The sequence below is a fragment of the Oryctolagus cuniculus genome, chromosome 21 (assembly GCF_051225735.1).
Source record: "Oryctolagus cuniculus isolate XC-2025 breed Fujian yellow rabbit chromosome 21, ASM5122573v1, whole genome shotgun sequence".
NCBI lineage: Eukaryota > Metazoa > Chordata > Mammalia > Lagomorpha > Leporidae > Oryctolagus > Oryctolagus cuniculus.
This window is the reverse complement of record NC_142887.1, coordinates 34,783,142-34,803,991: the sequence shown is the minus strand read 5'-3', so window position 1 is coordinate 34,803,991 and position 20,850 is coordinate 34,783,142. Positions and strand designations below refer to the sequence as shown.

General features: G+C 59.0%; 1 protein-coding gene across 3 annotated transcripts in view; it reads left to right on the top strand.

Moving 5' to 3' along the window:
• Window positions 1-1,054: 1,054 nt before the first annotated feature.
• Window positions 1,055-20,850, top strand: part of DGCR8 (DGCR8 microprocessor complex subunit) — a 27,667-nt gene continuing 7,871 nt past the window's right edge. The window contains exons 1-9 of one of the 3 annotated variants that reach the window (XM_070065884.2): window positions 1,055-1,246; window positions 5,748-6,763; window positions 7,178-7,337; window positions 10,490-10,632; window positions 10,779-11,061; window positions 12,366-12,563; window positions 13,768-13,869; window positions 14,416-14,514; window positions 15,425-15,507. In XM_070065884.2, the coding sequence (XP_069921985.1) occupies window positions 6,044-6,763; window positions 7,178-7,337; window positions 10,490-10,632; window positions 10,779-11,061; window positions 12,366-12,563; window positions 13,768-13,869; window positions 14,416-14,514; window positions 15,425-15,507 (1,788 nt within the window). In that variant the 5' untranslated portion in view covers window positions 1,055-1,246; window positions 5,748-6,043. The remainder of the gene's footprint in view (window positions 1,247-5,747; window positions 6,764-7,177; window positions 7,338-10,489; window positions 10,633-10,778; window positions 11,062-12,365; window positions 12,564-13,767; window positions 13,870-14,415; window positions 14,515-15,424; window positions 15,508-20,850) is intronic. The other 2 variants (XM_070065881.2, XM_070065882.2) reach the window with 2 other exon arrangements.

The window sequence follows — 20,850 nt, the reverse complement described above, 5'->3', positions numbered from 1 at the left end:
GCAGGGAGCTGGATCCGAAGTGGAACAGCCAAGACTCGAACCGGCGCCCATGTGGGATGCTGGCATCGCAGGTGGCCATGCTCAATGCCAGCCCCCATGCTTTGCTTCTAATCCAGCTTCCTGCTCATTCACCTGGGAAGGCAGAGGAGTGATGGTTCTCGCTAGGGGCCCTGCCCTCCATGTGGGAGACCAGGATGGAGTTCCTGGCTCCTGGCTTCAGCCTGGCCCAGACGTGTGGCTGTTGGATGGAGCCCAGTGGCTGTAAGATTTCTCTTTCAAATACCTACCTACATTTTTTTTTAAGTTGTGATCCAGGGGTAGGCATTTGGCACAGCCCGTGAGCTGTTGCTTCAGACACCTGCATCTCACGTTGCAGTGGGGTCCTGGCTCCACTTCCTGCCCACGCGCACCCTGGGAGGCAGCAGCTGCTAACTCTAGTACTTCGGTCCCTGACACCCACGTGGGAGACTCCGACTGACTCCCGGTTTCCCGGTCCCAGCTGTAGCAGGCATCTGGGAGTGAACCAGCATCTAGAAGGGCTTTCATCTCTACGGGTCTCTATCCCCGTCTTTGCTTTCAGATACTGTTTCTCCCATGGCCTGCCCCCGCTGCAGCACCTGTCACCGAGGGAGACGTTCCGTTCCCGGCGCTCCCTCTGCATTCATGGGACGCGGCGCTACCTTGGCCGCTAGGCTCTCCCTTTCTGTCGCGGGCTCCCGTGCACTGTCCACTCCAGCAGTGCTTGGAGGCTGCTCCCGGCGTGCCCCGCGCTTCCCGCGCTCCCCTGCTCCCGGCATGCCCCGCGCCCCCCGTTCCCAGCGCCCCTCGCGGCCGCCGCCCTCGGAGAAGGCGAACGCCCCTCCACCCACCCCCCACGCTGGGGGCGACCGTTAGCGCGGCCTGGACCTCGCGCCTGGGCCCGCCTACGTGGCCTCGCTATTGGCCGCGCGCCGCCGTCGCGCGCGCCGCGCTCCGCCGATTGGCGGCCTCCGCGGCCCGCTTCCCGCGTCTCTCCCAATGTACGGCGGCGGCGCGCGGGGATTGGCCGCGCGCCGCAAAGGCCCGCCCTCAGCTCGCCCGGCGCGGCAGGCGGGTCCCGCCGACCGGAGAGGCTAGGCGGCCTTTCCAGATGATGGCGGCGGCGGGGGCGGCGGCGGTGATGGCGGCTGCAGCAGCCGCCGGGCGGTGAGGCTCTCCCCGCTGCGGTCGGGCTGCGGGCGGCTCGGGCAGGCCGCGGGCGGCGCAGGTAGGTGCGGGGCGCGAGGGGCGCCCCGCGGGCGGGCGGGCGGGCGGGCGCTGCGGCCTGCGCACCCTTCCCTCCGTCCCTCCTGGCCGAGGCCGCGGGCCCGGGCTGCGGACGGGGCGCGGGCTCGGGGCGGGCCGGGCCACGCGGAGTCCCAGCCTTTGTCAGGCAATATGGCCGCGGGCAGCGGAGGGCGCGGGGGCGCGGGCCCGCCGGGGGCCCGGGCCGGGGCCGGGGGTCGATCCCGGGCCCGGGGGGTCCCTGGTGCTCGTCGCTACCCGCCCAGTTATGGAGACCCTTATCCGGGTGGCCCGAAGGCGCAGTGTCGCCTCCAGGCGCGGAAGGGGCGGACAGGGACGGCGCTGGCGTGGACGCTGCCCGGCATGGATAGAGTTGGGGAACCCCGAGAAGTCGCCGAGTCTTTTCTCTCCACCAAACGCTCACGGATTGAGCGCCCTGCCAGCCATCGGGATGTGGTTTTATTTGTTAACCGTGAGCGTGGTAGAGAGAAACGGGAAGGCGGCAACCTGTTGACAGCCATACCTGTCAAGTGCCCTCGGGTGGACTTGGGTTGCTCGTGGTAGGAACCGGATTTGCCGTTTCGCATGCTTGCATGTCCCTGGTTTGCGGGTGCACGGCGGCCAGTGCCCACCCTCGTTCAGCCGCTCGCCACCCCGCCCCGTTAAACCCGGCGGCCGCAGAGGGAGTGAGGACAGGACGCGAGGCCCGGTTGGAGGATGACAAAAGGACTGGATGAGGTCATTGCCGCTGGGATGGGCGGGAGACTGCAGCGAAGGGTGCTGTCCAGGGGCGCTGTGCGTCCGCGCCTGGCTCCCGGTCCAGTTGGCAGGGCCGGGCTTGCGGCTGGCCGTGTGCTCCGTGGGCTGCAGGGCCTGCGGGCCTCCCTTTGAGCCCTCTGTGGCCAGCCGCTGCAGGGGAGCACCGTCCAGGGCGTCTGATGGAGGCCGCCTGGTGACCTTGGAGTTGGGGCATGGGAGCCCCCTCGCCTGGGCTCTCCCCCAGCCTCCTGGCTTGAATGCAGTTTCCTCTGTGTCTTTCAAGATCCTGGCTCTGGCCTCCCTTCGGAGCCCCGGCCTCTTGCACATCCCCATGTGTTGTTACTTTTGATTCCAAAGTGGCCATGCCCGCCCCTGTCCAGACCACCCGCACCTCTGTTGCTCTTACTCCTGCGTCCCCAGGAAGCCTTGAGCTCACCTTGCCTCTCCGGTATTCCGCCTCTCTGCAGCTTAAGGTCCTGGCCGAGCTGCCTGGTGAGCCTCCGCCTCCTCTTTGCTGGAACCCTCAGCCCCACCCCCTCACCTGTAGGTTTGGTTTGGTTTTGTTTTGTTTTGGACACAAAGTGATCTTTTTAGCTGTGTGGTGGTGGAAGGCTACTTCAGAAAGGTTGTAGACAATGGAATGAAGAGAGTTGATTTTGACCCCCCCCCCCCATTTTTTTTTTTTTGAATAAATGCATAGGTGAGGTTTTCAGAAAGTTCATGGGAAGTATGTATTATGAGACTGTGCACGGTTGGAAAAAGTTGTTCACTGAAATAGACATCTGTGGGAAAAGTGTATTTGAGGAGGGGGAAAGAGAAACCTCATGTGCTGGTTTACTCCCCCAAATACCTGTGATGGCCGCGAGGGCCAGTCCTGAGCCAGGACCCAGGCCACAGCCAGGAGCTCTGTCCAGGCCTGCGCCATGGGTGCTAGGAACCCAACCGCTTGAGCTGTCAGGCTGCCTCCCAGGTGCTATGCTAGGCCCAGTGTTCCCCTCTTTTTCTTTTTACACATTTTGAGAAGCAGAGAGAGAGAGACAGCGCCCAAGGCTGGGTCGGGCCGAGGCTGGGAGCCAGGGACTCAGTCCCGTCTCCCCTGTGAGTGGCAGGAGCCTGGAATCAGGAGCGGAGTGACCCAGGTGCTCCTTCGGCAGGGGTAGGTTGGTTCTTAACCATTCTTTGAAACACCTGCCACAAGCCGAATCTTTGTGCTTTTCCGCAAACTTTTTGAAGTACCTTTGTGAAAATCCCAGGTGGTCTAGACCGAGGCCAGCTGGCCACTGGGGCGAAGCAGCTCCTCCCTGTGCTCCTGTGTGGCCTTGAGCGAGGCTCAGTGCTGTGAGAGCTGACAGAGCGGGTGTGCGAAGACCTGAGAGCGCGCGGAGGGGCCTTGGGCCGCGTGACGTCGCTGCTCGCACCAGTGACCCACCTCAGGATAAGGGCCTAGTGGTGGCCATCTGTGCTTGCCTTCGCTGGCCTGACCCTCTGCGCCTGCCCTGGACACACTGCTGGAGCTAGCCCCGCCACACTCTTTCTCTTGATGTTCCCTGGAATGTCCCGCCTCCTGCCCCTCTGCCTTCGCTGGCTACCTGTCTGCGCTGCCTCCCCTTCCCCAGCCCTGTTCTTTGCTTTGTTTGAGCTTGGACATTTCACGGTTACTCGTGCTCAAAATGTGAGCCCCGTGGGTTGGGGGCTTGTCTTGTGTCTACAGTGTTCCAGAGTGCCTGTGTGCGCCACGTGGAAGGTGTTGGAGCAAACTCTTGTTGATGGGGAGAGAAAGCTCTCCGGGGGATGTACGGCCCTTGCCCAAGCTCGGGCTGGCCGCCCGCCCGCCCTCCCGAGCACCCCGCTCCTACGTTCTGTGCCTCCTGGCCCCTGCGCCTCTTCAGAGCCCCCGCTGCGGTTGTTGCCATCTTTGCTCTGTGCTGGCTGCCTCTTCAGGGCAGCGGGCCTCCCCGTCCTGCACCCCTGCTTGTCTCTGGTCCCCCCACCTCCTCGCAGCTTCACCTTGGGTTTTGTTTCTGCCCCAGAATCACTGATGGGCTTTCCAGGGTCCCTTTTGTCATCTGCGGGGTGTCGTCTGGGCGTGCTCGTGGCCTCTCCCGCCTGCAGGAGGCTGGCTCTGCTCCACTTGGTGGCCTGGGCGTGCCTGGCTGCGCTTCCCGGCCGCCACCGTCGGCTGGCTCCCTCCACCCCAGTCACTTTGGATGAATTCTCATGGAATTCAGCAGTGTTGGGATGTCTCAGAACAGGAAGGGACATGCCCTTCCAGCCGTGTCCAGGCCGTGGGGACCTTGTGTCTTGGGGGCAGTGCCTCCCTCAGAGGTGTTTGTTGAGTGAATCAGTCAAAGCCAACACGAGGCTCTGCCTGTCGCGTTGTGTCCCAGCAAAGCGCAACCGCTGTCCCCTCACCATAAACTTCCTGGGTGTGTGACCGTCTGCTGCCTCCTGTTCTTGCGGGGACCTGTGGGGCGCGAGCTGTGTCCCACGTGGGTGTGGCATGCGTGTGCGTCTGCACCGGTGAGCATGGCATGTGCATGTGTGTGTGCGTGTGCCTGCATGTGCCCCTCCTGCCCTGACGACGGCACCTCTGGGCCTGCCCCTCCGCCTCGGCCCGTCCCGCCCCTCTGTTCATGCTTCCTCTCTAGTGAGTCTTCAGAGTCGCGTCCCTACGCCGCCTGTCTGGGCGGCCTCGCAGCTCCCAGCCGTGGACTCGCAGCTGTCAGGCGGGCCTGCCTGGAGGTCCTGCTGGGTGCTGGAACACCTGTGTCCCTCCGGGCAGGACCTCACTCACTGGCCTTCAGCTCCTCCCCCTCTGCTCTCCGCTGCCAGTGGGCCAGCAAGGGCAGGGAGCCCTGTGACTCCGTTCTTGGCACCCCCAGGGTCCCTTTCTTGCTGTTGTCCCCTGACCTGGAGAGACTGGCACAGCTGGCCGTGTGCTTCCTCGAGAAGGGACCTGACTGTGGCACGAGAGTCTCTTCACCCTGGGTGGCTCCTTGGTGCCTCCAGGATGGAGCCAGGCTCCACGAGGCACCGGGACTCTCTGCCTTGGTTCCCTCCGTCCCCCGCGGCTCCTCCCCAAGCCCCAGCAGGCTCCCCTCCCCGCAGCCCGTCCCTCTCTCCCGGGAAGAGAGCTGTGCCTCCAACTCTGGTGACCTCAGCTGCTGCGTCCCTGCCCCCATCCACGTGCCGCGCTGGGGCCCAGGAGAGCCCCGGGGTCCCTGCCCTGAGGCCCCCTAGTGCCGCAGAGCTGAGCTGAGGGTCTCGCGCTGGCCCTCTGACCCAGCCTTGCAGGTGAGTGGATTCACGTCCCTCTGGTGGCCGGAGGGAGGCCGTGCACACTTTGGGTGTTCCGGAGAGGGCGGCCTCCCGTCCCGTGCTGGCTTCCCGTTGTTAGGCTGAGTTAGGGGGATGCTGCGTGGAGTTCAGTGTGCAGTTTTTTTTTTTTTTTAATCTTTTTTGAGCTTTGAGAGTCTGTGGTTTGGGTGCTCTTGAAGAAAGAATTAAACGTGGGCAGTTAATAAAATATTTAGCTCCGGGCTCGAATTCTAACCTAGCTTCTGAAGAAAGGGAGTGAAGGTAGCGTGTTCTGACGCCTGGACGGTTGTCCTGGGCAGTCCTGTTTGCAGCTGCTTGCACGGCGAGTGGCGCCCGACTCTTACCGTGGGGCCAGGGCGGCACAGAGGTCTGTCGTTTCGTGACGGTAGTTTTAAATCTCTTTGCAGGTGCAAGAAGAAAGGGGCCACTTTGGCCTGAAGACCGACTCGCGTAGCCGTCAGTCATTTAAGCTGAGTGCATTGTGATTTCCAATAATTGAGGCAGTGGTTCTAAAAGCTGTCTACATTAATGAAAAGAGCAATGTGGCCAGCTTGACTAAGCCGCCAGAGCACACACCGCGGCCAGGACGGCCCCGGGTCTCCACGGACTCGTGCATGTTAGCTCTATAGATTTAAGTAAGGTTTTTGTTTTTGGAAAAAAAACACAACTCTGGTCTTTTAAAGTAGTCTTACCCGCTTTTACTATGGAGACGTGTGACAGTGCCTCTCCGCTCCCGCGAGAGGCCGCAGGAGAAGCGGTGACGGAGAGCCGAGCTTGCTCCTTCCCAGCGCTGCCCCGTGAACAGTCTCCACCACCTCCCCTGCAAACGTCCAGTGATGCAGAGGTAATGGACGTTGGCTCTGGTGGTGATGGACAGTCCGAACCCCCTGCTGAGGACCCCTTCGACTTCTACGGAGCTTCGCTTCTCTGCAGAGGATCCTTCTCTAAGGGCCGCCTCCTCATAGACCCGAACTGTAGTGGCCACAGCCCGCGCACCGCCCGGCACGCACCTGCGGTCCGGAAGTTCTCCCCTGACCTTAAGTTGCTTAAGGATGTAAAGATTAGCGTGAGCTTTACCGAGAGCTGCAGGAGTAAGGACAGGAAGGTGCTGTACACGGGAGCGGAGCGCGACGCTCGGGCCGAGTGCGGCCCGCTCCCGAGTCCCGGCAGTGGAGACGTGCATGCTTGTCCCTTTGGCGGGAGCGTTGGTAACGGGGTAGGCCTGGGGGGTGAGAGCGCGGATAAGAAGGATGAGGAGAGTGAGCTGGATCAGGAAAAGAGAGTGGAGTACGCAGTGCTCGATGAGTTAGAAGATTTTACTGACACTTTGGAGCTAGATGAAGAAGGCGCAGGCGGGTTCGCGGCCAAAGCAATCGTTCAGAGAGACAGAGCGGACGAAGAGGCCTTGAATTTCTCCTACGAGGTATGTTGGCGGTCCTTGCCGCGGAGGGCTCTGAGCAAAACCCCCGAGAGCGAGCTTGGGGAATGGCGGCATCTGTGCAAAGCAGGGAAGTTTACAAACCAAAGCGGAGCTGCACGGGAGGCTGGGAGGGGCCGGCCTTTGTAATGTTTCTTTGTGGCACGTGGTGCTGAGGTCGGCCTTGCTGCCGTTGCCAGGGGGCCGGTGCTGCAGAGAAACCTGCACTCCTGTGGTGGGGCCTGCGTGGGGGGCAGGGGGCCTCCTCTGTCGCTCTCAAATGGGCACGTGCCCTGAGGCTGCAGCTGGGCCCCCCGAGAGGGCCGCCTTCCTGGCTCTGTCCTCACTGGTGCTGCTGAGGGCGCCATGGCGCAGGCGTGGGCATGGGGGGCCGTGGCGTCTGAACAGCATGTTTTGTAGGATGACTTTGACAACGACGTGGATGCCTTGCTGGAGGAAGGCCTTTGTGCTCCTAAAAAGAGGCGAATGGACGAGAAATATGGAGGAGACAGCGACCACGCGTCCGATGGGGAGACAAGCGTGCAGCCGATGATGACCAAGATCAAGACAGTGCTCAAAAGTAAGCGGGCCAGGAAGGCGCACACCTTCGCAGGGCCATGGGAGTCACCTGTTCCCTCAGCAAAAGGCCCAGACGGCCACGTGGGCAGGGGCACGTGTTACAGGGCGGGACTGGCAGGGAGAAGGCAGCCAGGCCCAGGACACACAGGGGTGTGTGGCCCAGGTGCTGGACCCGTGAGTGCTGTGGGTGACAGAGTGGTGGGCGCGCTACAGAGGAACACGGGGGGTTTTCTGATGGGATCAGGAAGGGAACCCTGAGGACAAGGCTGGCGGCCCGTGGGCCTGGAGGCCGAGCCAGAGGAGACGGCAGGCGATGGCCGTGCTCTGAGTGCTGCCTCTGCACCAGGTGTTGCGGAAGCCACCAGAAGTAGGCAGACGCTGGGGCCTCGCATTTGCTCAAAGACATTGCTCCTGGGGCCATGGTGCGGCGAGTGCGGTTCGGGCGGGCTGGTACGGAAGCGCCGTGGAAGCCTCAGCATGGGGTTGGGCGCGGTGGGGAGCGCAGTCGGGAGGTATCTGGAGTGGTACGGTGAGGCTCCGTCATCGCTGTGGTCAGGTGCAGGTGGAGGCAGGGCTGGTTTCTGTGGGCTCCTGGAGGGACCTCTGAGGCATCCTGGTGGAGGTGACGGGCTCGGTAGAGGGCTAAAGAGATGGCGTGGGTGCTCCGGCACACGGGTGAGACCCCTGGCCCGGGCAGCTACAGAAGGTGGCAGGGACGACTGGGGAGGACAGTGGGGGAGGAGCCTCTGAAGGGATGAATTGGCAGCACCGGGCACGGGCACGGCCGCTGCCCATGGGTAGCAGTGCAGCAGGGGGGGATGGGGACAGGCAGTTGCTGGTGCGGCAGCTTCTGGGCGAGTGCCGCAGGGCCTCTTCCTGTGTTTCTGTCGTCTCACTCTCGGCAGGTAAACCTGCCTGCCTGGCACGAGCCGCAGCAGGGCCTCACCCTGGTGGCCGCTCCAGACAGCTCCTCTTCACCGAGGAGTGGCCTGGACCAGCTGTGCTCTCGTGTTGTATGTGGCTGTGCATTCTGTCAGCTTTTCTTTCTTTTTTAAAGATCCATTTATTATTCATTTATTTATTTATCTATTGATTCAAAAGGCAGAGTGGCAGATTGAGAGGGATAAAACAGAGACAGATCTTCCATCTGCTGGTTCATTCCCCAAATGGCCCCAACAACCTGGGCTCAGCCAGGCCGAAGCCAGGAGCCAGGAACTCCAGCCTGGTCTCCCATATGGTGGCAGGGGCCTAAGCGCTTGGGCCATCTGCCGCTGCTTTCCCAGGCACATTGGCAGTGAAGCTGGATTGGAAGTGGAGCAGCCGGGACTCCTACTGGCGCCCATATGGGATGCCGGCGCTGCGGTGGCGGCTTTATCTGCTGCACCTCAATGCTGGCCTCTCTGTTGCTGATTCTCCTGACTTAGCTCAGAGCTGCTGTAAGCTGGCGCCTTCTTGGTCCAAGCCCATGGAGAGAGGGCCCCATGTGTACGTGCACTCCTAGCCTGCAATGCTCCCTCCCAGGTGTGGCAGCTGATGCAGCCTCTGTGTAGGTGTGAACCCAGGGTCGGACCACTGGGCGGGGAACCAGTTTGCAGTCACTGACAACCGTTTTCATCGCGTATATTTTCTTTTTTAAAAGACTTATTTATTTGAAAGGCAGAGTTACAGAGAGGCAGTAAGAGAGACAGACAGACAGGTCTTCCATCCACTGGTTCACTCCCCTGCCACATGGCCATGACCGCTGGAGCTGGGCCAATCTGAAGCCAGGAGCCAGGAGCTCCTTCCAGGTCTCCCACGTGGGTGCAGGGGCCCAAGGACCTGGGCCATCTTCTGATGCCTTCCCAGGCCATAGCAGAGAGCTGGATCGGAAGTGGAGCAGCTGGGACTTGAACCGGCGCTCATGTGGGATGCCAGCTCTGGATGTGGTGGCTTTACCCAGTATGCCACAGCACTGGCCCCCATCACGTACATTTTCTTAGATTTCACGTGCTTTTTCCCCCCTTTGCTTCTTCATTTTTAGTTACTGCCAACCCTGTGAGAAGATTAGGTTTTCAGTAAATCTCTCTCTTGTGCTTTTGCCAGCAGTCAGATCTTCCGGTGGCAGGTGGCAGGTGAATAGTTACTCATTTGAAAGCTTTTCTGCACTACTGCCTGCTCAGTGAAGCAGAGGGTGGGCCCGGTATCTTACAGCTGACCTCAGGATGTGTTCGTGTCTTTTAAAAGCACTTTGGTGAGAGCGTGCCGCTCAGTTCTGATAGGCACCTGTCACCTGTCCCGGACAGCGGACACACGCTCTATTAGCAAAGCTCATCCGGTTCCCAGGGGTGCCTCTGCCTACCAGAGAGGTTGGCAAGGAAATGGCTCGGTCTGTGGTGCCTACCAGATGGAGGCTGGAGCCAAGGCTGGCCTGTATCTGGCACAGACCTGTCCCAGGGCTCCCACCTTGCACCACATGCTGTCCTAGGCCAGAGGGTACAGTAGAGGAAGCAAGGGGGACAGGGACAGTAAATAGGCAAACGGACAGAGCAGTTCTGTGTGTGGAGGCACCTTGGGGACAATGCTAAGTGCTTTTATTTATTTCAAATTTGTGTTAAGGATCTATTTGTTTATTTGAAAGGGAGAGACAGATTTCCCATCTGCTGGTTCACTCCTCCAGTGGCTACATTAGCTGGGGCTGGGTCAGACTGAAGCCAGGAGCCCAGAACTGTCTTCCACCCCCTTCACAGGCGCATCAGCAGGAAGCTGGACTGGAAGCCGAGCAGCTGAGACTCGAACCAGCAACCTGATGTGGGATGCTGGCCTTGCACGCAAGCAACTTAACCCGCTTTGCCACAACACCAGCCCCTGCCTGTTTTTAAAATTTTTGCTGATTTTTGTTTATTTGAAAGGCAGAGAGAGAGAACCCACCTGCAGGCCCACACCCAAATGTGTAGAACGCAATCCCTGTCTTCCATGTGGGCAGCAGGGACCCGAGCCCTGAAGCCGTCACCTGCTGTCTCCTTAGCAGGAAGTAAATCAGAAGCGGAGCCAGGACTGCGCTCTAGCCAGGCACTCGGATCTGGGACAAGGGCTCGCTGTGCCGTGTCCTGACGCTGCGCCGGATGCCTGCTCCGGGTGTCCATACAGCCATCAGGGGTTCTTGTCTCCCTGCAGGTCGTGGCCGCCCTCCCACAGAGCCTCTCCCCGACGGCTGGATCATGACGTTCCACAACTCCGGAGTCCCTGTGTACCTGCACAGAGAGTCTCGGGTGGTCACCTGGTCCAGGCCGTACTTCCTGGGAACGGGAAGCATACGGGTAGGGGAGACATGAGTCGCACTCCCAGGCTTGTGCACCATGCGCCTGCTGCTCTGTGGTGCCACGCAGAGGCTAACAAGAGGCCTTGCGTTTCTGGATTGACGGGGTCGTCCTTACACTTCCTGTTGCCATCTCGCTGTCCGCAGAAACACGACCCTCCTCTGAGTAGCATCCCCTGTCTGCACTACAAGAAAATGAAGGACAATGAGGAACGGGAGCAGAGCAGCGACATCAGCCCCAGCGGGGAGGGGTCCCCCGCCAAGCCCCTGAGCCGATCCGCGGAGCTGGAGTTCCCCCTGGAGGAGCCCGACGCCATGGGCACCGACTCGGGGCCCCCAGATGAGAAGGACCCCCTGGGGGCCGAAGCGGCCCCCGGGGCCCTGGGGCAGGTGAAGGCCAAAGTTGAAGTGTGCAAAGATGAATCGGTGGGTAAGTTCCCGAGAGTGGTCCTCCCTTGTCCCTGGCGGTGTCTGTGTGTGTCCCAGGCTCTGCGTGGCTGGGCTCCTTGGGCACAGTGCACGTGGCCCCAGCCCTTTCTCTTTGCTTGCCCATCTGACTCCTAAAGCCCGCTTTTTCAGAGCAGCGTGCTCGTGGGTGTGTGCTGGTTTGTCGGAGGAGGTCCGAGTGGCCTCGGTCTGAGGCTCACTGCTGGGGAGCTGCTGCGCGCTCTGCACAGTCCCCGCTGCTTCAGCCCTGTGGTCGCATTCTGGACGCAGGGTGCTTGCTCATCCTGCCTGCTGGGTCTTGCCGCTCCGTTCTGCCCGTTCCAATCTTGGTTCCCGCCTCAGTGCGGGCAGGGGCACAGGACTTCTGTTCTCCGGACTTGTGCTTGTCTCTGGATTGCTGCCCAGCAGGTCTCCTAACTGCTCTGTGTGAGGTTGCCCTGGCAGAGCTGTGTGTGGTGGGAGCAGGATGAGCATAGGGCCCTCAGGTAGGAGCTCCCCGGGCATGTGAGTGTGGAAGCAGCGGGAGGCGCCAGGCAGCTGTGGGCAGTCCGGCTTTGGTTTGAATATGGAGAGAAAAGGCTGAAGGCCCTCTGTCGCTCCCCGTCTTCGTGGAGGAACAACACAGGACCCTGAGCTGTTCTTTTGTCTGCTCGGCCCTCCCTGGGTTTGCTGCTGGTTCTTCCCGGGTTGGCTACCGACCCTTCCACCTCCGTGGAAGGGCGGTTCCCCCTAGCCACTTTCCCCACTTCCGCGGGGGAGTGGCACACCGCCGGCCGGCTCTCTCGGGGGCTGCACAGGTGTTCCCTCAGATGTTCCTGGTGCATGTTGTCTCTCTCCTTTTATAGTCCTCTTCCACCAATCCCAACTCTGCTACCCACATGCCGAGTACGCTGCTCTCCTCCAATCAGGAGCAGGTCCTGCTGCTTATTGGTTGAACTGGAGGCAGCTGCGTAGAAGCTGTTACTCTCTTCTCAGCGCCATATTGTGGGAAAGCAGATGCATAGAATAAGTCTTAATTCCAGTAACAGTCTAGTCCGAGTTGCTCCCCACAGCCCTCTGATTTTTTTTTGTTTGCTTGTTTCTATTTTTTGTATTCCTGTTCTTGCCCCAAATAAAGTGGAAAGATACCCCAAGAATGTGTCCGTGAGACTGACTTGCACTGGCAGAGCGACAGGAATGAGGAAAGGGACCCGGGCACCAGGGGCGGCCTGGCCGTCCCACGCGCTGGGCCAGGAGTGGGCAGGGTTCCTGCTTTGAGTGACTTGGCTCTCTGGTCCTCCTTGGCAGATCTTGAGGAGTTTCGCAGCTACCTGGAGAAGCGTTTCGACTTTGAGCAAGTCACTGTGAAGAAGTTCAGGACGTGGGCCGAGCGGCGGCAGTTCAACCGCGAGATGAAGCGGAAGCAGGCCGAGTCGGAGAGGCCCATCCTGCCGGCCAATCAGAAGCTCATCACTCTGTCGGTGCAAGACGCGCCCACTAAGAAAGGTGGGCCACGCGGTGTTGCTGCCGCTGATCCATTCCAGAGACAGGGCTGTTGTCTCCTTGTTCACTCCAGTGCCCACAGTGGCTGGCACTGGCCTGGCTGAAGCTGGGAGCCAGGAACTCCAACCAGGTCTTCCACTCGGCAAGGGCCCTGCTCACTGCTTCTCAGGGTCTGCACTGGGCAGGGCTTCAGTGCGAGGTGTGGGCCTCTTTTATTTTTTTTTAGATTTATTTATTTGAAAGGCTGAGTTAGAGAGAGGCATAGGCAGAGAGAGAGAGATAGAGAGAGAGAGGTCTTTCATCCACTGGTTTATTCTCCAAATGGCTGCAATGGCTGGAGCTGTACCAGTCAGAAGCCAGGAGCTTCTTTTTGGTCTCCCATGTCAGTGCAGGGGCCCAAGGACGTGGGCCATCTTCTGCTTTCCCAGGCCACAGCAGAGAGCTGGATTGGAAGTGGAGCAGCCAGGACTGGAACCAGTGTCCATATTAGGATGCCAGCACTGCACGTGGCAGTTTTGCCCACTACGCCACAGCGCCAGCCCTGTGGTTAAGTGTGGGCCTCTTAACCACTAAGCCACGTCCGTTATATATTAATGTTAGCCATCGCAAAACACACTGAACACCGGAGTAAGGGAAAGGGTTTATTGGGGAACACCCAACAGACCGTAGTGAAGGGGCGGCGAAGGAAGAAGAGAGAAAGAGTATAAGAGAGAGAGCCAGAGGAGAGAAGATAGAGAGACAAGCCAAGAGAGAGGAGCCAAGAGAAAGAGTATAAGAGAGAAACAGAGAGGAGAGGAGCTAGCAAGGAGAGAAGATAGAGCAGAGAAAAGGAGAGAGGAGAGCAGAGAGCAGGAGAGGAGAGCTAAGAGAGCAGAGCCAAGAGAGCGCATGTGCAGGAACAGGCCCTTTTAAAACTTTGCCTGAGGGCGGGCAGGCAAGCAGGAGCAGCGAATCCCTTTAGGATGGGGGTGGAGCCTGGCTCAGGTAGCTGGGCCATGTGGCCACCTGGCTACAACTGCGCCAGTTTCCTAACAACGTCCCTGTTTAGCTTGTTGGGTTTAGCGTGCACATTTGGTGAGTGAGTTGAGCTTGATTCAAAGCTAGTGTTTGTCTGCCACGTTCACGGCGGTGAGCCCCTCTCCGCTGGGTGGCCGAGGCCAGCTAGCGGCGGCTCACGCTGTTGCTGGGGGGGTGTGATGTCTTACAGAGTTTGTCATCAACCCCAACGGGAAGTCGGAGGTCTGCATCCTGCACGAGTACATGCAGCGCGTCCTTAAGGTCCGCCCCGTGTACAACTTCTTCGAATGTGGTGAGTCTCACCCCCTCCCCACTGCGACTCTTGTCCGTGCTGCCTGGGAGCCCCGTTCCACTGGGATGGAGGTTAAAGAGAAGGCCTGAGACGAGCGGGGTGCAGGCAGAGGTGCGCCCTGTCGGAGGGCGAGCGGCTCTGCACCCCTCCGTCCTTCCCTGCTCTCCTGGTGCGCCCAGGTTGGGGAAGGGCCCTCGGGGCTGCTCGTCCTGCAGTCTGTCTCCGCGGGCAGCCTCGTCACACCTGTGGGGTTCTCCTTGCAGCCTAGGGCTCACTCTTCCTCATGGGTGTGGCTTCTTTGGCTCTCGGGCTTCCCCACCAGGACAGCCCTGTGTCTGTCTGTCACTCTGCCTGCAGCGCGCTGTCCCGATGTCCCCAGCCGCGCCGCGCCCTCTGTCGCTGCGTGCCCCAGGCCCCTCAGGCGAGCACTCACTTCTTGCTGTCTGCAGGCCAGCTGCTGGTGTGGGTAGTCTGCATGAGTGCGCGCGTGGTCTCGGGCTTCCCCGGCCTGGCGAGGGTGTCTATAAACAAGTCATTTTATTTAAGAGAACCCAAGTGAGCCTTTCGGTGCCTCGGTGACCATTGACGGTGTGACTTACGGCTCTGGGACAGCCAGCAGCAAGAAGCTCGCGAAGAATAAAGCTGGTAACACGCTTGCCCGGTGACGGACGCCCCTGGTCAGGCGGGGGGGGGGGGGCACACATCGTGTTGATCACCTGCTCGGACTTTTCGAGTCTCGCTCTCACTGGCAGAGGCTCCAGTGAGGTAAAGCGTTCGCCAAGTGACAGCGGGCCTGCTGGGCCTCCGTGTTCCCAGGGGCGCAGACATGGATGTGGCCCACCGCCAGAGTCCCTCCCCAGCCCCGGCGTGCGTGCGGCAGGGCTCACCTCCGAAAGCTGCTGTCTGGATTCGCGCCCTCTGCTTTCTGGACTGGGCCTTGCCCCTGTTGCCGTACCCAGGCCTACTAGTGGTTGGCACTAGTGTGACTCCCAGGCATGGAGCACGCTGCAGGGGGCCAGTGTACTCCAGGCCCCGGGACTCAGTGTCCCTTGGCGTCGCTTGCTTTCAGTGAGCAGTGCGGATTTGTGTCAGAGAGCTTCCTCATCACGCTCACCCTCTGTCCTTCCCTGTTCCTGGCTGGCCTGGGGTGGAGACATCTTGGGCGTGGCCCTGCCACTGTGTGCTACAATCCACTTCCTGCTCCCTCGTCGCATGGGCTCTGCAGACACTGCTTCCGGATGTCTCCCCGCCCACGGCAGCCACTGCCCCTGCCCCGTGGTCTGGACCCCTGCAGTCGCCTGCTCTCAGGCCGCCCTCCTGGGGCCAGGTCCTGCCGAGCTGCCCCCTTGGCCGCCGCTAGAACACAGGCCGGAGCCACTCCCTTGCCCGCTGCAGGGACTTCAGATCAAGTCCTGTGCTCACGGCTACCCGCGCTCTCTCCGTCCCCACCTGCTCTGCCTTCTCCTGACCCTGTGTCTCAAGTGCCCACTGGGCTGTGGGGAGGGGAGGCAGCCCCTTTGGCTCCAGCCTCAGCCTCAGGCGCTCCCCTCCGCAGCCCGCGCCACACTGGAGATCCTCATCCCCGACTTCGTGAAGCAGACCTCTGAGGAAAAGCCCAAAGACAGCGAGGAGCTGGAGGTGAGCGGTGCCGCCTTGGCGCCCCCTGCGGGGCAGGTGTCTTCCGTGTGCTGCGCCGCGCTGACCGTGGCCCGTGAGCCGGCCCCGTGGTGGGCGTGCGCTCGGAGGCAGTCTGCAGCGCCAGGTGTGAGCGGCGTGACTGGGTCTGGGCTTGCCTGTGGCAGGGCTTTCTCCGACTCGGAAGGACGCGCCATCTGCATCAGCGTGCTTGAGGTAGATTCGTGTGCCCTCCGGGTCAGCCTTTCAGGTTGTACGCCCTGGGCTGCCGTGTGCTCAGAGTGGCCCAGCCATAGCAGCTGGCTCAGAAGCAGCCCTGTCCCCGTTCGCCGTCGCGGCCACCACTGCTGTGCTTTCCGACGCCGCATGGTCACCGACTCTGGACCCTCCCTGAGTGGGATCAGCACGGGTCCTGGTGACCCCCTCCGCTGAGCTGCGGCTTCACACCCGCGGATGAACCTGCTAGCATTCTCATCGTGCTGAGGTTTTATTAGGAATGAATGCTGAATCTTGGCTCACGCCGCTCCTGGGATGCTGTGGCGTTTGTGTTTCCCTATGGGTATTAGTTTGAATTTTAAACCAGGTTTGCATTCCTGGGACAAATCCTGGCATGTAATATTTTTAAAACAATGATTTATTTTATTTATTTGAAAGAGTTATGGGGAGGGTGGGATATCTGTTGGCACACAGCACAAATGACCTCAACGGCAGAGTTAGAGAGAGAGAGAGAGAGATCTTCCTTTCACTGGGTCAGTCCCCGAGTGGCTACTGGGGCTGGGCCAAGCGGAAAGCAGGAGCTGGGAGGATCTGGGTCTCCCACGCGGCGGCAGGGCTCCAGGCACTTCAGCCGTCCTCTGCTGCTCTTCCAGGCCACAGCAGGCAGTTGGGTCAGAAGTAGAGCAGCCAGGCACACACCAGAGCCCGTGTGGGACGCTCGCATCGCAGACAACGGCTCTACCTGCCACGCCACAGTGCCAGCCTCACGATATTTTCTTTTTTTTTTTTTTTTTTTTTTTTTTTTTGACAGGCAGAGTGGACAGTGAGAGAGAGAGACAGAGAGAAAGGTCTTCCTTTTGCCGTTGGTTCACCCTCCAATGGCCGCCGCTGCAGCCGGCGCACCGCGCTGATCCTGGCAGGAGCCAGGAGCCAGGTGCTTTTCCTGGTCTCCCATGGGGTGCAGGGCCCAAGCACCTGGGCCATCCTCCACTGCACTCCCTGGCCATAGCAGAGAGCTGGCCTGGAAGAGGGGCAACCGGGACAGAATCCGGCGCCCCAACCGGGACTAGAACCCGGTGTGCCGGCGCCGCTAGGTGGAGGATTAGCCTATTGAGCCACGGCGCCGGCTCACGATATTTTCTAACCTGAAGATTTCGTCTTTGAACCATTGGTTATTTTAGGCATGTTTAATTTTCACATACTTGTGAATTTTCCTAATTTTAGGTACTGGTTTCTGATTTCATTCTACTGTGACTGGGAAATGTGGTCTCTGTGATTTCTGTCCTTGCAAGTTTATTGAGGCTTGTTTTAAGACCTAACATGTGTACTTTGGAAATCTATATTCATTAAATAAAAGTTTTTTTTTTTTAAAAAAAGACCTAACATGGTGCTGGCGCTGTGGTGTAGCAGGTGGAGCCGCCACCTGCAGCGCTGGGATCCCATGTGGGCACTGGTTCGAGAGTCCTGGCTGCTCCTCTTCTGATCCAGCTCCCTGCTGTGGCCTGGGAAGGCAGTGGAGGATGGCCCAAGTCCTCGGGGCCCTGCACCCGCGTGGGAGACCCGGAAGAAACTTCTGGCTCCTGGCTTCAGATCAGTCCAGCTCTGGCCGTTGCAGCCATTTGGAGAGTGAACCAGTGCATGGAACACCTCTCTTTCTCTTTCTCTCTCTCTCTCTCTCTGTGCCTCTCTTTAACTCTGCCTTTCAAATAAATAAAGAAATCTTAAAAAAAAAAAAAAAAAAAAAAGCCCTAACATATGGTAAGACCTGGACCATGGCCAAGTATGGGGCTGCCACTACTGGGTGGCGTGTTCCAGCTGTCTTAGCTTGGGGCAGTTGATGCTTTCTTGGTTCTCTTTCCTTAGGGGTCTTCTGCCTAGTTTTTTATCCATTTTTAGAGTGAGATATTGCAGTCTCTCAGTATTGTTGACCTGCCTGCTTCCTTTAATTAATTCGATCTGTTTTTGCTTCATGTGTTTTAGGGCTGTTGTTAGGAACATACATGTTTATAATAGTTACGTCACCTTAAAGGATGGATCTACTTGTGATGATAAAATAGCCCTTGTTTGCTGTTTGGCCTCAGAGTGCATTTGGTCTGATTGGCCTAGCTGCGGGCTGCTTTTACGTGGGCTAGCTTGCCATCCTTCCACTCTCGCCTGTCTGTCTGTGAATCTAGAGTGTGTCTGCTGTAGACAGCACTTAATTGGATTTTTAAAAGATCTTCCTGTCAATTTTTACCTCCCAATCAGAATGTTTAGCCAGTGTGCCAGTGTGATCATGACATTGGGCTTCCCTTCATTACTGCCTTTCGTGTTAAGTGAGTACTTTCTAATGTATCATTTTTAATTCGCTTGCCTCTCATAACTGTATTTTTCAGTAGATATTTTCTTTTCTTTTTTTTTGACAGGCAGAGTGGACAGTGAGAGAGAGAGAGACAGAGAGAAAGGTCTTCCTTTGCCGTTGGTTCACCCTCCAATGGCTGCTGTGGCCGGCGCGCTGCGGCCAGCGCACCGCGCTGATCCGAAGCCAGGAGCCAGGTGCTTCTCCTGGTCTCCCATGGGGTGCAGGGCCCAAGCACCTGGGCCATCCTCCACTGCACTCCCGGGCCACAGCAGAGAGCTGGCCTGGAAGAGGGGCAACCGGGACAGAATGCAGCGCCCGGACCAGGACTAGAACCCGGTGTGCCGGCGCTGCAGGTGGAGGATTAGCCTAGAGAGCCACGGCGCCAACCTGTTTTTTTTTTTTTTTTAAGATTTATTTATTTATTTGAAAGTCAGAGGTAAGGGGGCGGGGGGTCTTCGATCTGCTGGTTCACTCCCCAGTTTGCTGCAATGGCTGGAGCTGCACCGATCAGGAGCCAGGAGCTTCCCAGGTCTCCCACGTGGGTGCAGAGGCCCAAGGACTTGGGCCATCTTCTACTGCTTTCTCAGGCCATAGTGGAGGGCTGGATGGGAAGTGGAGCAGCCAGGTCTCGAACCAGCGCCCATGTGGGATGCTGGCACTGCAGCTGGTGGCTTGACCTGCTGTGGTACAGCACCGGCCCCAGCAGTGCTCTTGATTCTTTGGGTTTGCGCTGCTGCGTACAGAGTGCTTTTATTTCAGACTGAGGGCTCTTAGGTGTTTCTGGCAGGGCTGGCCTACTCCAGTGAATCCTTTCGTTTTGGTTTGCCTGTAATGTCTTCATTTCTTCTTTATGTTTGAAGTATAGTTTTTGCTGGATATAGAATTCTTGATTGCCATTTATTGCTAATAAGAATTGGCCATCCCACCTGGGCCGGCACTGCGGTGTAGCAGGTGAGACTGCCGCCTGAAGCGCCGGCATCCCATATGGGCGCTAGTTCTAGTCCCGGCTGCTCCATTTCCAATCCAGCTCCCTGTTAATGCACCTTGGAAAGCCCCAGAAGATGGCCCAAGTCCTTGGGCCCCTGCACTCGCGTGGGAGACCCAGAAAATGTTCCTGGCTCCTGGCTTTGGATTGGCGTCGCTCTGGGCGTTGCGGCCAATTGGGGAATGAGCCAGTGGATGGAAGACCTTTCTCTCTCTCTGCCTCTCCTCCTCCCTCTGTGTAACTCTTGACTTTCAAATAAATAAATCCTTAAAAAAAAAAAAATAGAATTGGTCATCCCACTGCTTCCTGGCTTCCAGTTTAGGATGAGAAATTGGCTGTTAAGTTCTGAGACGTGCTGGGATGTTCTACATCACTTCTCTTCCTATTGGCAGGATTCTCTTTGTCCTGCCTGCCACGGACGTGTCCAGTTGCCAGTTTGTTTTGTTGAAGTTTGTTGAGCTTCTTGTAGATTTATGTTTTGTTGTTTTTTGACATTTATTTGTTTGAAAGGCAGAATGACACACACGGGGAGTGGATGGTGATAGAGACAGGGAGAGGGGGAGAGAGAGGTGTCTTCCATCTGCTAGTTTACTCCCCAAGTGGCCACAGTACTCAGGTCTGAACCCAGCTGAAGCCAGGAGCTGGAAACTCCATTCGGGTCTCCTGGATGGGTGGTGGGGGAAGCACCTGGGGCCCCTTCCACTGCATTCCCTGGCACGTGGGCAGGAAGCCAGGTAGGGAGCAGAGCAGCCAGCCCTGGAGCTGGCGTGCCCACACGGGATGTCGGCACCACAAGGCTGGTTTAACCTGCTGTGCCACAGTGCCAGTCCCTAACTAGTGCCGCTTATCAAACATGGGGAGGGAGGGCCATTGTCTAAGCCTGGCATCCTGCGGGTTCCCGGGGCGCCGTTCTTGCTCTTCATTCTTTTGTCTCCCGGTTCTCAATCTGGGGGTCTCGCTGGCCGACCTGCTTGTGTGCTGGCCAGCTCCTGGACAGAATATTTCCTTCTGTTGCTGGTCTCGGGTGGGACGCTGTCTCGCGCTTGCTGTGTCTTTCCCTTCTTTGAGGTGTCTGTTACAGGAGACATAAAGCCCTTGGTCGGTCCAGCTTTCTCGGGATCAGCTTATATGGACTGCTCTCCCTCCGCAGGGCAGGCCGTCTGTATGTTCCCATTCCCGTTTCTTTCCCTGTCTCTCCTAGCTCACTGCCACAACAAAGCAGCCCAGCCCTGTCCTTCCACCTGCACAAGGCCTGTGGGACAGCCAGGGCAGGGGTGTGCTACTCAGAGTCTGCCGTGCAGCCCTGGTTCAGCCACCGGCCTCTTGTTTGCGCAGCTGGTGTTGTAGCCTCAGGCAGCTGCAGTGTAAGGCAGTGACGACTGATTACCTTGAACTGAAGCCCTGGGCTCCTGGGCACCGGCTGAGCCTGGAGTGGGCCAGAGGGACGTGTCCTCCCAGGAGCCTTCGCCAGGGAGCTGGTGGAGCAAGGTCAGGGCCCTGGGGGGAGCCTTCTTCAGGGGCTGCCACAGAGCTGGGGAGAGGGGACAAGAGTAGGGCCAGTGAGACTGCCCCAAGCCCCTGTTGTCAGCGAGAGGCAGCCGTTCTCCTGCCCGATGCTCCTGCGGCTGTGGAGAGCCCTCGTGTGATTTCCGGAGAGCTGAGGAAGCGACACTGAGGGTTCTGGCCTTGTGTCCGGTTTGGAGGTCCTTGTTCCACCAGAATAGTTTTTCAGAATGAATCTTAAAATTTTCCAACCTTGGGACCGACCTTGTGGGGTAACGGGTGAAGCTGCCGCCTGCGACGC